At 48.7% G+C, this 16,541-nt stretch overlaps 1 protein-coding gene across 3 annotated transcripts in view; it reads right to left on the bottom strand.

Annotated features, from left to right (window-relative positions):
* coro2ba (coronin, actin binding protein, 2Ba) overlaps nt 1-16,541 on the bottom strand; it is a 241,835-nt gene that overhangs the window by 28,503 nt on the left and 196,791 nt on the right. For all 3 annotated transcript variants that reach the window (XM_072470477.1, XM_072470478.1, XM_072470476.1), the window contains exons 5-9: nt 15,864-16,028; nt 13,045-13,161; nt 10,044-10,148; nt 8,063-8,159; nt 3,602-3,714 (exon numbers count right to left, since the gene is read on the bottom strand). In XM_072470477.1, coding sequence (XP_072326578.1) covers nt 3,602-3,714; nt 8,063-8,159; nt 10,044-10,148; nt 13,045-13,161; nt 15,864-16,028 — 597 coding nt within the window. The remainder of the gene's footprint in view (nt 1-3,601; nt 3,715-8,062; nt 8,160-10,043; nt 10,149-13,044; nt 13,162-15,863; nt 16,029-16,541) is intronic.

Genomic DNA, 16,541 nt, shown 5'->3' with positions numbered 1-16,541 from the left:
CTCACTTTGGGACTATGGCCGCTGTTAGAGAGAGAGCCTGGCCATTAGCACTCAAGGCAGCAACAACCTCCATTTATATAGTGCCTTTGGTGTGTTAACATCTTCCAAGGTATCTCACAGGAATGTTCAGAAACAAACTGTGACTGGCCATGAAAGATTACTCACCAAAAAAAGGAGTAGGATTTATTTGAAGACATTTTTTCTGTGAATATTCATTCTAAAAGGAGTTTATTTTCCCTATTTAAATTGTGAAGGTCGATGGTGTCACTGAGGGAGCAGTCCAGGAAAAGTTACAGTGTAAAGGGGAAGCGGATTAATGTGAGGTTATTGGCTTATCCGGCAGCGGGGAGGTGAGCGTTACAGGCTGAAAGATACCAGTTTGCTTCTGCATTGTCTGCTCAGAGTAAGTCAAAGGGATTGTAGATGTGGTATAATTGAAATCATGCCCCCGGGCAATGAAAAGCACAGGTTCCAACCTCTGACCAATATTCAGTGGCCATTACAGGAAAATATATATCCATGGATGGTAAGGGTATGTTCATTGTGTTATTAAGGTTAAGGATATACAGAATTAAGGTTAAGGATATACAGATGGAGGGCATTAATTGATTAGGTGCCTTGAGCACATATAAGGAGAGACTTCACCGAGTGTGAAAGGGGGGTTGGGGTTGGGGAGGGAGGAGGACATCCTCGTACACCTGCTCCTGGGCTTGGCCAAGGCAGCCATCAACAGGTCCAAGCTGTGGGCAGTCGGGGAGGTCATCCGACCCGTCTGTCTGCCCCTCCACCATGGTTACTTTCACGGCTGGGTGGTCTTGAAGAGGGAGCACGCGGTGCCCACCAGCACGTTTCAGGCCTTCCATGACCAGTGGCCGCCTTGGGGGCTGGGGTGCATCATTACTCCTCGGAACAACATTTTGGTCTAGTTCATTTGAAGTTATTTTGTGACAGTGCCCCATTGAGGGGCTGTCACCCCCTCTTTCATAGATTCATAGAGTTTACAATGCAGAAGGAGGCCATTCAGCCCATCAAGTCTGCACCGGCTCATGGAAAGAGCACCCTCCACCCTTATTGATTTTGTTTTCTCAGAAGGACATTGTGCGCCGGTGGATGTCCAGCCCGTGGTCAAAGCCATTCAGAACCTTAAAAATGTGCTGCTTGCCCCACCACTGACCTGCCAAGGCAACTCAAGCGTGTGGTGGGCTCCAAACCAAGCTGACCCCTGTTCAGGTTTTGAACCGAGGACCAATGTGAAATTCTGTAAAATCTGGGGTCAGCTCATTTGAGGCTCCACCACATGCTTCGGCTGCTTTGGCAGATCGAGTGGGGACTGAGCTGAACGTCTTTACGGGTCTGAATAGCTTTGGCTGGGAGCTGGACAGAGAGCGATGCACAAAAGTCTCTTCATATACCCTTTGTACAATAAAACTCAATCAATAAATGAAACAAAAATGAAATGGGAGTGACAGCCTCTGGTGGGAGCACTGCAAAGTCTCTCCTTTTATGTACTCAAGGCACTTAATTTTACATTGGTCCTGAAATCTCCCTCGGGAATCCTAACCCTACAATTTTAATCATCTCACAGACATTCTTTCCAGGCCCTTCCATTCTGTACGGGCTGCGTCTGCACATCCTTCACTTCCTCACCCTCGTCAATTGTCTGGGCAAGCCATGGATTTCCGTCCTGCCTTCTGGAGGTGACAGTGTCCCTGGTGGAGGGCTCCCTAAGCAGACGTCCTCCACTTTACCCTCGGGGATTTGGCATGGGGCCTACATTCCCGTGCAACAGATAATTAAGCTGGTTCACCATCTGTGACCTTGATGGGTCCGTGTTCCAGGTGGATATGGATTCTCGGAGGTTGCAACCCCTCTTTGATTACGTGAAGGGACCGCGCCTCAAATTTTGGTTCCACTGGAGCCCCACATTCCTTGGTCACCTGGTGCGGATGGGGGGACAGGAGGGAGGAGGACCTCCTCGTAAGCCTGCCCCTAGCCTAGGTGGAAATTAGCAGGTCCAGGCAGCGGGTGGTGGAGAGGGTCAACCGGCCTGACTTGCCTGGGCCTCTTCTGTGGCTACATTTGCGATCAGGTGACCATAGACAAGGAGCATGCGGTACCCACTGAGACGTTTGAGACCTTGCGCGGTGGGTGGGCTCTGCAGTGGCTGGAGTGCATCATCAGCCCCAGGAATGACATCTTAAATTAATTAGTTAAGTTTCCGGCTTCTTCATGTCACATTGCCCCTTTAAGAGGCTGTCGTTCCCAGTTATTTATGAATTTATTTATGTTATTTTATGCATCTTTTTCTCCAAAGAGCAAACGAGGAGAGATGTTGTGTGTCCGACGATGTCCAGCTTGCCACCAAATCTATTCAGAACCTTAAAAACGTGCCGCTTGACTCACTGCACTTGGTGTCGAGGCGGTTCAAGCGGCGGACTCCCAACTCGGCTGATACCTGTTCGGATGGAATGTCCCATTGGGCCCGAATCCCAAAACATCCCTCAGGAATCGCCAGCCCTACAATAAAGACATCTCATGGAAATCGCCTCCGTCCTATTCCACTTTGCACCGAGCGCTTTCCTATATGGGCTGGACACCCTCCACCTCCTCGCCCTCATCGATCGTCCAGACACGCCATGGCCTGCCATCTGGAGGTGGAAGGGACCCCCAGTGGAGGGGGCTTTCTATGTGAGAGTCCTTCCCTTTTCTATCAGAGATTTGTGACGGAGGGTGTTGCACACACTGGTCCCGTACAGTAGAAGGTGAAGTATGTTTACAGGACTCGCATGCTGACTGTAATGTTTGCAACCTTGAGGCGTTGTATGTGCAGGATGTGTGAGGTTGCAGGCCCTCTGATTACCCGAGGGGGGGCTGCTTCTCACGTATTGTTTGCACTTCAACCCCATACACCTGATCTTTGGCCAACCTGTTTGGTGGCGGTGATGGTGGCGGGCTGGTTGTGGGTGGTAGGAAAATTAGAGGACCCCTTCCCAGATCGGCTCCTGGGCCTGGCCGGGCAGCGGGCTATGGAGGGAGTGATTAGACTGAATGTCGGCCGCTCTTCTGTGGTTACATCCACGCTTGGGTGACCTTGAAGACATACATTGGCCACCGGTACGCTTGAGGCCTTCCATGACTGGGCTTGAGTGCAACGTCTTCCCCCAAAATGTTATTTTAATTTAATAAATGTCTGTTATTGTGTTGTCACAGTGCCCCTTGTTCATTTGGTTTTAGGTCACTCTGAGCCAGTGGGTGCTCTTAAGGGGCGAAGCAGACATTTGTAATACTGCTTCCTGTAAATAAATCTCGTATTGGAATTTGGTTTTCTACTGTACCATCTTCTTCCTGCATCTAGTAGTGCGCTATGGCAGGCTTTCATCTGTTTCATGGATTGCACCACCATTTTCTCAAGTCAATCCAAGAATGGGTAACAGGGCCTTTCCAGGAACGAATGAGTACAAAGTAAAAATATTCCCTTTTGGAGGTTTGTTGTGGAAACACATCCACCACCTTTTGAGGCAGCGTGCTCCAAATCATAACCATCGACCTATCCTCGCAACGGAACTGACAGCAAAAATACTAAATGCATGGCCTAACTTACCCTTCTTGGCACTATCATGGAGATTGGCTCAATCACTCCTTTCAGTGTAACCAGCTTGTAAAATCGGAACACCTCACAGGTGGACACATCCAGCCCGTGTTTTGGCATCACACCTGTAATAGGGGCAAAGAAACGGTGAGCATTACTCTCAAACATTACTCTCAAACTGAATGCGGATATGAAAAACACAAATTGCCTACTTAAAAAGAAGTGCTCATTCTATGAAATGGAGCAGTAACCCAAAACATCACAGACTGACTACTCTGTACTTTTGATAGTGTCTTTTCCTGCTCCATGTTTTAGGATCTTTATTATATGATCATAGAATCACAGAATTTTTCAGTGCAGTCGGAGGCCATTTGGCCCATCGAGTCTGCACCGGCCCTTTTTTTGAAAGGGCACCCCACTTAAGCCCACACTTCCACCCTATCCACGTAACCCAACCTACCATTTTTGGACACTAAGGGCAATTTATCGTGGCCAATCCACCTAACCTGCACATCTTTGGACCGTGGGAGGAAACCGGAGCACCCGGAGGAAACCCACGCACACACGGGGAGAAGGTGCAGACTCCGCGCAGACAGAGACCCAAGCTGGGAATCGAACCTGTGACCCTGGAGCTGAGAAGCAACTGTGCTAACCACTGTGCTACCATGCTGCCCATAATGATACCCATTGATGAGGAATCTCTCCAACGTGGTGTTCCATCTCAGTATCGCCACAGCTGCATTTCTACAATATAGGCCTCTTGCACATCCCCGAATTTCTTTGCTCCATCAATGGCGGCATTGCCATCAGCTGCCTTGGGCCATGCCTCTCCCCCTTGAAGTGTACCATAAAACCTACCTCTAAACATGCTTTTGGCCACTTCTCCTAATATTCTCTTATATTGCTTGATGTCAAATTTTGTTCGATAACGGTTTCATACCATGGAATGTTTTATTATTTTAAAGGGGCTATATAACTTGTTAGGAAAATAAAGGTAGTTTTAAGAGATTTTTATTTTTATTAGAAATAGGGGGCGCGATCTCCGAAATGGAGACAGTGTTTGTGCCGTCGTGAACGCCATCATGCTTCACGACGGTGCAAAACGGGCGTGAGGACTACCGATTCTGGCCCCATGGCGCTGGACTGGTTCACGGCGCTCCAGCCTCCCTTCCTGGCGCCCAATGGGCGCCGCGCCAACCTGCGCATGTGCAGTTGGGCCATGCCAACCCGCGCATGCGTGGGGGACTTCTACAGCGTGCCGGCGCCGACGCAACATGGCATGGGTGTTCAGGGGCCAGCCGCGCAACAAAGTAGGTCCGGGGGGAGAGAGGCCAGCCCGCCAATTGGTGGGCCCCGATCACGGGCCAGATCCCGTCGGAGCCCCCCCCCTTCTACAGGCCGCCCCTTCGCGCAGAGTTGCGGCCGGCAGCGACTAGGTGTGGACGGCGCCGGCGGAACTCCGCCATTTCCATGCGGCCGCTCAGCCCATCCGGGCCGGAGAATCGGCGGCCCCGCCACATACAGCGGCCCGCGATCGGCGGCGCGTCAAATTCGTCGGTGCAAATGGCGCCGATTCTCTGCACCTCGGAGATTCGCACGCCGGCATCGGGCGGCACAGCGTGGTTGCGGCGATTCTCCGGCCCGGCGCGGGGCTTGGAGAATCGCACCCAAGGCATAGTTTTAAAATGGGTTTAATTTATTGTTACTGTGCCTGGAAGGATATAACCTATAGTTAGATTCAAGTTGATCAAAGATGTTTGTATATGTGGGGATTGTTTGAGTTCCAGCTGTGACTCTATTGTGCTTAGAGAGGGCTACAACAGTAGGAGTGAGTCATTGCTTAGCAACAGCCCACTTCCCTTTGAAGAACGGGCTTTCCTTTTTTCTTAGTTTTAACTGGGAGCCAGGGCAGTTGGAGACAGGACCTCAGGGAGTGAACATCGCTTAACCCTGCCAGAAGACGGACTGGACAGGATGGAAGTTGCAAAGAGGTTTCCTAAAGTGCAAGTTACAGCCCAGATAACCAGGGAATTGGGACAGAAAGAATGTTTAACATGAGTGGAATTAAGTGAACATAGATCAAGGTATTGTTCAAACGAATTCAAGGAAAAGCAAACAAAATGTTCAGAGTTAAAGGGAGAATTGCAGTGACCAGATTTGAAGTGGGGCAGTAGCCTTCAAAGGTAAAACAAATGCCTGATACCATTTTAATACAGCCTGAGAATAAAGAGTTAAAACAATGGTGAGCAGTTTGCAAAGTCGTCAAGAGAAAGGAATCCTATAGGGGTTAGTATAAAATCCTGGACTGGATTTCCTGTTAAAAGTGGAGCAGAAGAGTGTCATTTGAAAAACCTGGTCTGGATTTCGGAATGCAAACGTTAAGGGATACTAATGAGAGAAGATATTAAAGTGCGTTTTTGGGAGAGAAATTTGGAAATTCTCACATGACAAACATCTGGGGAATTGGGAAGTGACATCCGTGAACTTTCTCTTGAGGTTCACAGTGAAGATTGTATTTGCTTTTAGGCATCTTGTGTACTTAAAAGGGACTTTGTGTTAATGAGACCATTGTAGATTGAGATGTACTTTGTAATCAGTGTTAATCCTAAAACCTGTGTGCAATTGTTAAGCTAAGGGGAGAGTAAAGCCGTATTGTATCATAATCCAATTTTTTCTTGTTTTTCCTTGTTAAAACTAGTTAGCGGTCCTATGACTCTATTCCTGCACGTTTTATTTTTTAAAAGTAAACGTTACGGTCTTTTGAGCCAGGAGTCCATTCTGGGATCTTCCCATCCAGTGATAACATCAACTGGGATTGTTACAAACAGCATTTGTTGCTTACCCCTAATTTCCCTTGAATTGAGTGGTTTACGTCACCATTTTGAGATCAGTTAAGAGTTTAGGGCGGCACGGTGGCACAGTGGTTAGCACTGCTGCCTTGCAGCGCCAGGGACCTGGGTTCAATTCCAGCCTTGTGACTGTCTGTGCTGAGTCTGCACGTTCTCCCCGTGTCTGTGTGGGTTTCCTCCGGGTGCTCCGGTTTCCTCCCACAGTCCAAATTTGCGCAGGTTGGGTGGATTGGCCATGCTAAATTGCCCCTTAGTGTGGGGTTTCAGAAATAGGACAAGAGATTGGGCCCATGTAGTGTGGTCGTTCAAAGGGTCGGTGCACACTTGAAAATGAAATGAAATGAAAATCACTTATTGTCACGAGTAGGCTTCAATTAAGTTACTGTGAAAAGCCCCTAGTCACCACATTCCGGCGCCTGTTCGGGGAGGCTGGTACGGGAATTGAACCGTGCTGCTGGCCTGCCTTGGTCTGCTTTCAAAGCCAGCGATTTAGCCCAGTGTGCTAAACAGCCCCTTGATAGGCCGAATGGCCTCCTTCTGCTCTGTCGGGATTCTATGAATCACTACCGTGAGTCTGGAGTCACACGTCACCCAGACCAGGTAAGGATGGCAGATTTCTTTCCCTAAAGGACATTAGTGGACCAGATGTGTTTTTACGGCAATCGATAATAGTTTCATGGTCACCATTACTGAGCCTAGCTTCATAATTCCAGATTTATTAATTGAATTTAAATTTCACCTGCTGCTGTGGTGGTGGGATTTGAACCAATGCCCCCAGGATATTAATAATAATACTCTTTATTGTCACAAGTAGGCTTACATTAACACTGCAATGACGTTACTGTGAAATGCCCCTAGTTGCCACATTACAGCGCCTGTTTGAGTACACTGAGGGAGAATTCAGAATGTCCAAATTACCTAACAGCACGTCTTTCAGGACTTGTGGGATGAAACCAGAGCACCCGGAGGAAACCCACGCAGACACGGGGAGAACGTGCAGACTCCGCACAGACAGTGACCCAAGCCGGGAATCAAACCTGGGACCCTGGAGCTGTGAAGTAACAGTGCTAACCACTGTGCCACCTTACTGCCCCACTCTGGGACTCTGGATTACGAGTCCAGTGACATTAAAACTACGCCAGCATTGCCCCCACATAGAGGACAGAGAATCGTGGGGATTATTGCTCGCTACACAATGCCATTGGTTACAGCTTGGAGGTTTGCACTAATGCTGGCCCTGAGGGACGTCAATTTCCTGCAAAACAATAGCGTTCTTGGTGCTTGCTGTAAGGAGTCACCAGCCATTGTACAAAGTACTCTTTGTAATGGTACATTGCAGGTGGTTTAGCTGCCAATTGGCTGCTTGCCCAGCAACAGCAATCCCATGCACCATTTACGCCCACAGCCTTGGGACCATATTTAGAATTTTGTCGAGTTAAGGGACAATTGTCCTCGCAACCATTGAACTCTCAGCCTCAGCTTGGACCACTCACCATTTTACAGAGCAATGGAGATGGAACGGGGACTGGTCCCGTTAACCTCTGTGGGGGCGGACCCTCACCGGTTTTCGTTAATATTGATCACAATCATTTAAGCAATGATTGGTAATAATGTGAGATCTTACCCATCCCTTTCTGTGGAGCAGGTGAGCGATATTCCATCAGATAATGAAGGTATGGTTTCTCCGTGCTAATTTCATAATACCTAATATTCCCATCGCCCTGTGAAGAAGAAAACTGGGTAATAGAAATGAAAAATGCTCATTCTATTGAGGGGGGGGGGGATATTTTCAACGCTGCTGATTGATCGGTAAGCTGACTTACTGAGTTGTCTGCGGGCTGGTCACCCCCCACCCGGCGGCGTGTTTTCCAATGGCTTTCCATCCCAACATCTACGCCGTTTTGTGCGTCTTGTCCGTCCCGCTGCTGGGCCTTTGATGGGACTGGACGGTCCCGCCGGCAGGCAAGGCTGGAAAATCCCGCCCTGTCTGTTTCAGAACCCGCCCGTTTCCACCGTCCTCATTTCAAGTGGATGATGGTCGGGCAGGTGGTCCGTCCTGTCAGGTTACCGCTCCAGGCAGCATCGAAAGTGGCCCTGCCTTCGTCATGGCGCGAGTCAGCCAGGGTGCAGCATGGGAGAAATGGGGCAAAACAGAAACGGGGCAGGCCATTCAGCCCTTCGAGTCTGCGCCGCCATTTAGTTGCATCATGTTTTTTGCCTCATACACCTCAACCGCATTTATCGACCATCATTCCATTTCTCTTGCCCTTACCCAACAAAAATTTCACAATCTCGGTTTTTAAAATTTAAACTGACCCCAAGTATCTGCGGCCTTTTGGTGGAGAGAGTTCCAGACTTTCCATCTTTGTCTGTAAAATTGCTCCCTGATTTCCCTCTGGCTTTAAGGTTGTTTTGTTTCCCATTGTCCTTGACTCTCCAACCCCGGGAAATGCTTTCTCTGCCGCTGCCCGATTTTTGCAGTGTCTGCAAATTCGAGGTTCCACACACAAGCAGAAAAATAGCTTCCTTCTACATATTTCTTTATTTGACAATTAAATCCTAAAATTCCAATCGGCTAATCCCAGCCTGCCAATGCTATTCTGCCCGGAGACCCACAGGGGGTGTCCTGCTGCTCCCCTGATCGAACCAATGGGAGGCCAAGTCCGTGAACATTTCCAAGGCTGAGATCGATGGGTTTTTAATCAGTCTGGGAATTAACGGTCACGGAGAGAAGGCAGGAAGGTGGGTTTGCTGAGTGTCAGATCAGCCATGGTCTTTTTAAATGGTGGAGCAGGCTCGAAGGGCTGAATGGCCCACTCCTGCTCCTGTTCCTTCTGGCCTTGTAGTCGAACTATAGCAGCACATTGACTGAGAGAGACCTGTGGGCCTGATTGCTCAGAGAGAGATTCAACTAGATTCATCGGCGTTGCGATGTCAGCAGGTTAAAACGTGCCTGGTGATGAGGGCCCTGATACCAGAGAAAGAACCTCCCATTTAAAATAAAATTGGAAGGGTTGCCTCATGAGGAAAGGTTGAACAGATTGGGCCTATACCAAGTGGAAGTTAGAAGAATGAGCAATGAACTTTTGAAACGTCTAAAATTCTGAGGAGGCTTAAGAGGATACACACTGAGATGATGTGCCCCCTTGTAGGGGAATTTAGAACCAGGGAGCATAGTTTTAGATTAAGGAGTTGTCCATTTAAAACATAAATGAGGATTCCTCCCCCCCCCAATCCCCCCGGACAGCCATTGAGGTTAATTCATTCACTATATTGAAGGCTGAGTTAGACAGTTTCTTGAACTACAGGGGAGTCAAGAATCCTGGGAAACCGGCAGGGAAATGAAGTTGAGGTCATGATCAGATCGGCCATGATGTTACTGAATGGTGGAGCGGGCTCGAGGGGCTGAATGGCCTACTCCTGTTCCTAATTCCTTTGATCCTATGCTCTTCCCTGGAACGAGAGGAGACCTTCCCCGGTTGGTCAAGCATAAACATTCGAGGTTCAGGGTTAGTGGGTAGAGCCGAAAGACGTACTGTGTGGAATTGCTTGCCGTTACGTTACTAATAGCCTCCTTCTCCACCATATCATTTGTTGATAATTACCTTTCCAGCTAAGTAAAGCATGTGCGTATCAACATCATAGAAAGGAAAGAGGAGACCGGAGAGCCCATCGATTTCTTCTTCCTTTATTGACATCGATAAGTCTTCCTGATGGAAGAAAGAAGGTCCAAGTTAAATAAAAGTCTGAGGCCTGGACTAAAGGTCTGGAAATATGAGTTCGAATCCCACCGCAGGAGTTGGGACATTTAAATTCAGTTAATTAAATATATCAGGACTTAAAAAGCTAGTACAAATGCACCTACTGGTTGTTGTAAAAATCCATCTAGTTTGCTGATGCCCTTGGAGTATTGTCGTCTTTATTTTGGTCTGGTCCCTATGTGACTTCAGACCCCCAGCAATGTTGTTAACTACTGTCCTTTGATGTGGTCTAACGGGCAAGTCAGCCAAGTGGAAATGGGCAACAATTATTGGTCGAGCCAGCGTCGGCCACATACCATGAATGATTGTTATTTTTTTTTAAACCTGGTCGCATCTCTCAGGAACACCTTAAAGAATTATTCACTTGTCAAGTAAGAAACCTCAACCACCATTTTAATCACAGGAAGCTTTTCCGAGACAGAAATGTGATGAACCACCTGTTGATGCTGGGCAGCACGGTAGCATTGTGGACAGCACAATTGCTTCGCAGCTCCAGGGTCCCAGGTTCGATTCCCGGCTTGGGTCACTGTCTGTGCGGAGTCTGCACGTCCTCCCCGTGTCAGCGTGGGTTTCCTCCGGGTGCTCCGGTTTCCTCCCACAGTCCAAAGATATGCAGGTTAGGTGGATTGGCCGTGATAAATTGCCCTTAGTGTCCAAAATTGCCCTTAGTGTTGGGTGGGGTTACTGGGTTGTGGGGATAGGGTGGAGGTGTTGACCTTGGGTAGGGTGCTCTTTCCAGGAGCCGGTGCAGACTTGATGGGCCGAATGGCCTCCTTCTGCACTGTAAATTCTATGATAATCTATGATTAAGGGAAGAATGTTGGCTAGGAGCAGAATGTTGGCTAGGAACAAAGTACAGGTCATGACCTGCGGGTGGGTCACAGATGGGTGTTGGGTCGGTCACGGGGCGATTGGTGGAAGTGTTCCTGCGGCGGTTCCGATCGCAGAAGAACCCAATGGCCGCTACCGGCATTTTTATAAAGAACAGCAGCCGCTGCCACCTTTTAAATGAGAAAGAATGGAGGCTATGTGCACTCTTCCAGCCTTAGGTGGCACCAGTGAGCTGGTCCCGTGCCCTGCATGTACACTTGACGTCAAGCTCCCTGTATGTAGGGGCTGGTTTAGCACACTGGGCTAAATAGCTGGCTTTTAAAGCAAACCAAGGCAGGCCAGCAGCACGGTTCAATTCCCGTACCAGCCTCCCCGAACAGGCACCGGAATGTGGCGATTAGGGGCTTTTCACAGTAACTTCATTGAAGCCTGCTTGTGACAGTAAGCGATTTTCTTCTTTTTTTTTCATGTACATGTTTGTGCTGCCAAATCACAGAGGAGAGCTTCTTCCATTTGCTAGCTTCTAGCAAGCAGGACAAGTGGACTGTGACGATAAATTGTTTTCTTACAAGAAAGAGACAGCCAGAGACACAAATAGGCAGTGTACCTACTGGCCAGGATCTGGCATCTTAGTCTGCTGGAGAGAGCTGCTCAGGAGAGTCCAGGGCAGGATAGAGCAGTGCTAGCATTAGCTCTGTACAGAACTCAAGGGCCTTTGGTTAACAGCCTACAAAGAAGAAACCTAGCTTGGGAACAAAGCAGAATAAAGATGATGTCTAGAGGTATGGTTTTGTCAATTGTGTCAACGCAAATAAGAATACAAAGCCCATGTATATGCAGGGAAGTACTGGCAAATGAGAGGAGAAGTTGCAGGTTTTGAAAGAGAAGTGGTGGGTGAAAGATCCCTTCTGAGGTTGAGACCCCAGAGACAGTTATTAACTTACAGCTGACTCAAAATGAAAAAAAACTACATGGCTGTATCTGACCTGTGATAGCACATTAAAACACGGCAAAAGTCCATGAGACTGTCAGCATTCTGGAGTAGCATCTCCCAATGGATGAGTAAAGTGCTGAGTAAAACAAGCATTTTGATGGTTTTGCCCGTCACGACGACCTACGTGTGCGAGGTTGGATTTTCTGTTCTCACAAAGAGGAAGATGGCACAAAGGAACCGGCTAAAGTCTGCACCTGATGTGCGCATTGCCCTCTCCTCCTTTGAACCTGATTGGAGTGAGATCGTGAGGACCGAGCAGCCTCCTCTTTCCCATTAAAGGTCAGCGAACGTGGCTTGTGTCGCGAAGGTTGGCCGATTGGCAAAAGTGGGAAAAGAAGTTTGAGAAACACTGTCCCAGAGGGTAGGAGAGACGACCCATTTCTTGCCACCCTCACATGCCCATTGCTGGTGAATTAAGAATTGTTGAAGAATTGGGCACAGTTAATATGTGCAAATTTTGCTTGTTGCCCACTCCCGACATCTTGGATGGGACTCATTGGCAAACAGTTTAATTTAATCCTAATATTAATATAACTTTAAAAAACAATCATTCTCAGGATGTGGGTGTCACTGGTAAGGCTATCAGTTATTACCCTCCCCTGGGAAAGTGACACTGGGGTGCTGTCTTCATCTGCTGGGAGCAGCTGCGATACAGTCGCGTGGTTTGCTCCGCCACGTCCGGGGGCAAGTAAGACTGAACCCACATTGATGTGGGACAGATATAGGTCAGGGTGGGTGAGGGCAGCAGTTTTCCTTCCTTCAGGAACATCAGTGAGCAGGTTAGAAGCTGGCGGTCATGTGATGAAACCCTCGGGAACATGTCCAACCAAGGATCTCGAATCCCGTTGCCCCTTGACCGTCACACTTGAGCATTTGCACGGCAGCAGGGACAGTCCTTGATGCCATCCATCACTTCAGGCAACTGCATTCCGCAGAAAGCGCTGTTCCCACTTGGATTTCCAGTTTATTAAAGGCCTAAGAGATCATGTTCAAGTTGGGTTTTTTTTTTGTTGCACTGACCTGATCCCAGAGTGCAATCTGCCTGGTGTTCCATCTGGACACGCCTGTGGTGAGCAACCTCTTTGTATTCCCCAGGATCACCACCCGGTTCACTTTGTGATTCTTGCAGTTTGCTTCCTGTAAAGACAGAGATGACTTTGGTTATATTTTATATCGTCTGGCAACAAAATGACTTCCATGGATCCTTATTAACCCTCTCAGCTGTTCCCCGTATTGAGTATTGTTGAACAGGGCAGAGTCTAAATCAACAAATGTCGGTTAGAATAATGCATTAAACGTCAAATCAGGTTTGGAAAGGAAAAACTGAGGGAAACAAAGGTTCAGTTTCCAGAGAGATGAAAGAGGCAAGTAGGAAAAGGAAAATATATGTCATTTAATATTTAAAAAGGAACTCCAAAAGCAATTAAAAGCTGACGGAATGAGACTCCACGCTTGTAAAAAAAGAATAATCTTCAGTACCCGAGAGATAGTTTGGCAATAATTAAGATGTATCATGTTAAAGTGGATACATACACTGAAATGGACAATTCCTAACATTCTGCAGCAAGTTCAGTCTGTATCTATGACGTCAGGACAACAACTTTACACTATTCGATACACGTAAATGGGGAGCCAGACAGTGAGGTGCCGTCTTAAGAAAGTTTGAAAACATGTCAACTCACATATAAATGTAACAAGGGGTAAAACATACACAGAGCCTTGCTAGATACAAGTGCAGGAGTTGTTGAATTGGACCTTCAATGTTGTAATTATACCTCCAGCCGCCTACATTTCCATCTACTTAGCCTTTCTGCTCATAATGTTGCTTCGTATTTTCATCTCTGAATTATATCCTCTAAACGGCTATTTTTAAATACAATATTGGAAGTTTCTTGGTCTGGTATAGACTTCAACATCTAATAAGTTAACACGGCTCAAAGGCTTCAAGGGGAAATGACTAGTTGAAATACGAAACCATCTTGTATGGTGCATTATTCATGGTGTAATGTAATAGAGATGCCAGGCTGCAGTTTAAATATTTAACTCTCTGAAATATAGCTGCGTTGCTTTTTCTGCAAAAATCGAACCAATCAAGATCAACTTGTGAGCTCAATGTTTCATAGATTGACCTCGCAAGACATCAGTGATTGGAGTGGAGACGGTTCTTCAGGTTCACGAGGAGTGTGGGCATTGACACCCAGCTGCCTTTCTGAAAACTGTCAGTGACCTTGGTCAGTGCCTTTAACCCTTCTGCCGCTTTTGTCATACCCGGATCACTCAGCCATGGATTCTGCTCTTTCCTTCTCATTCCCGGAGTAATTCGGGGTGTGGTGAGTATCGCAGGCTGCTTTCCGACAAGTCAAAGTGCCGTTCTTGTACTGCGATTCCAGGCATCTTGCTGATGTATCCTCCAGTAAACTTCAACCCATCTAAAACTCTATCTAAAGCCCCACTCAGACACACCAAAACTGTACTCCAAATGTAGTCTCAGCAAAACCCGATACATTTGCAGCAAGACTTCCATACCCTTGTTCTCCAATCCTTCTCCAATAGTTTGCTGCACCTGTATGTTAACTTTGAGTTTCTTGCACAAGGACATCCAAATCCCTCTGAAAATCACAGAGTCACAGAAACGTTTTGGTGCAGAAAGAGGCCATTTGGCCCATTGTGGCTGTACTAGCCCTCCAAACAAACATCATGGCTTAGTGCCGTTCCGCTCCCTTTTCCTCATACTCCTGCACATTGTTTCCATTCAAAGTGATCATCTGATGCCCTCTTGAATGCCTTTAGTGAACCTGCCTCCACCGCACTTCCAGGCCGTGCATTCCAGACCCCAACCACTCACTGTGTGAAAAGGTTTTTTTTCCTCATGTCACATTTGCTTCTTTTGCAAATCACTTCAAATCTGTGCCCTCTCGTCCTTCATCCTTTTCCCAGGCGGAGCGATTTCTCCCTCTCTACTCTGTCCAGCCTCCTCGTGATTTTGAACATCTCCGTCAAATCTCCTCTCAGCCTCCTCCTCTCCTAGGAGAACTCTGTCAGCCTCTCCAATCTGTCCTCAGAACTGAAGCTCCTCGTCCCTGGAACTGCTCTTGCAAACTACTTTTTCAGATTTTCTCAGAAACATGTGGGGCGGGATTCTCTGATCCTGAGGCTAAGTGTTGACTCCGTCGTAAACTCTGTCGCGTTTCTCGACGGCGTCAACACGGCCTCAGGAGCAGCGATTCGGACCCCTACAGGGGGCCAGCACGGCACTGGAGTGGACCTCGCCGTTCCAGCTGCCGATCCTGGCGTCAGATGGGCGCCGCGGGGTCCGCGCATGTGCAGTGGGACCGGCGTGGTTGCCGGGCATGCGCGGTGGCTCCCTTCTCCGCGCCAGCCCCGGCGCAACATGGCGTAGGGCTACAGGGGCCTGCGCGGAATAAAAGGGGCCCCCACCCCGAGAGTCTGGCCTGCCGATCACGGGCCAGGCCACAGCGGAGGTCCCCCCGGGGTTGGACCCCCCCCCCCCCGCCACACCCCCCCCCTCCCCCCCGCCACCCCCCCCCCCCCTCCCCCCCCCCCTCCAACAGGCCACCCCTGGATCCATTCACGCTGATTTCCCGCCAGGTGAGACCAGGTTGGAACGGCGGCAGTGGGACTCGATCCTTCCGAGAATCGCTGGGGGGGGGGGGGCTGTGTAGAGCGGCCCCCCGACCGGCGCCACGCCAACTGCGCCAGCGCCAATGGCGCTCTCCGGAGAATCACGTCCCGGCGTCGGAGCGGTGGCATTCGCGCGGCTCCCCGGGGATTCTCCGACCCGGCACGGGCTCGGAGAATCCCGCCCTCAAATTATTTACCTGGAGTACTCGGCCAGAGCGCGGCTCGATCACCCTCAGCCTCTTGTCCTTGCAGGTGGTGGCAAACAGGCTTCCGTCTGTGTTAAAGGACATGCAGAGGATAACATCTGTATGACAGTCGATCATCTTCACAGGCTCACCAATGTCTAGGTTCCAGATCAGGATCTAGGAAAATGAAACGGTCACAGGTTGAGAGGCACATAATTATCTTATTCTCATGGACCAACGACCTCACTGCCTGACTTTGATTAATAAGGGGGTCAGAGGTTATGGGGAGAAGGCAGGAGGACGGAGATGAGAAAAATATCAGCCATGATAGAATGGCGGAGCAGACTCGATGGGCCGAATGGTCTAATTCTGCTCCTATGTCTTATGGTCTTATGAATTTGACTTTGTTGGCAAACATGTCTAACATCGTCCTTTTCCTTTGTTGAAGGCTGAGATTTTCCTTTGCGTTTGATCAGATATTGATTAAGGTTTTGGAATTAGATATTGAGCGGGATTCTCCGCATCCCCAGCCGTGTGTTTCTCGGTCGCACTGCATTCGCTCGCCGCGGGGTTCTGTCTTCCTGCCGGTTGTCAATGGGGATTTTCCATTGTAACCACTCCACGCCACCGGGAAACTCACCGATCGGGTTGTGCCACCGGCCGGAAAGGTGAATCGCAAACGGCCAGAGA

The sequence above is a fragment of the Scyliorhinus torazame genome, chromosome 12 (genome assembly GCF_047496885.1).
Source record: "Scyliorhinus torazame isolate Kashiwa2021f chromosome 12, sScyTor2.1, whole genome shotgun sequence".
NCBI lineage: Eukaryota > Metazoa > Chordata > Chondrichthyes > Carcharhiniformes > Scyliorhinidae > Scyliorhinus > Scyliorhinus torazame.
Note: the sequence above shows the minus strand (reverse complement) of the source record. Positions and strands in the feature narration are given on the sequence as shown.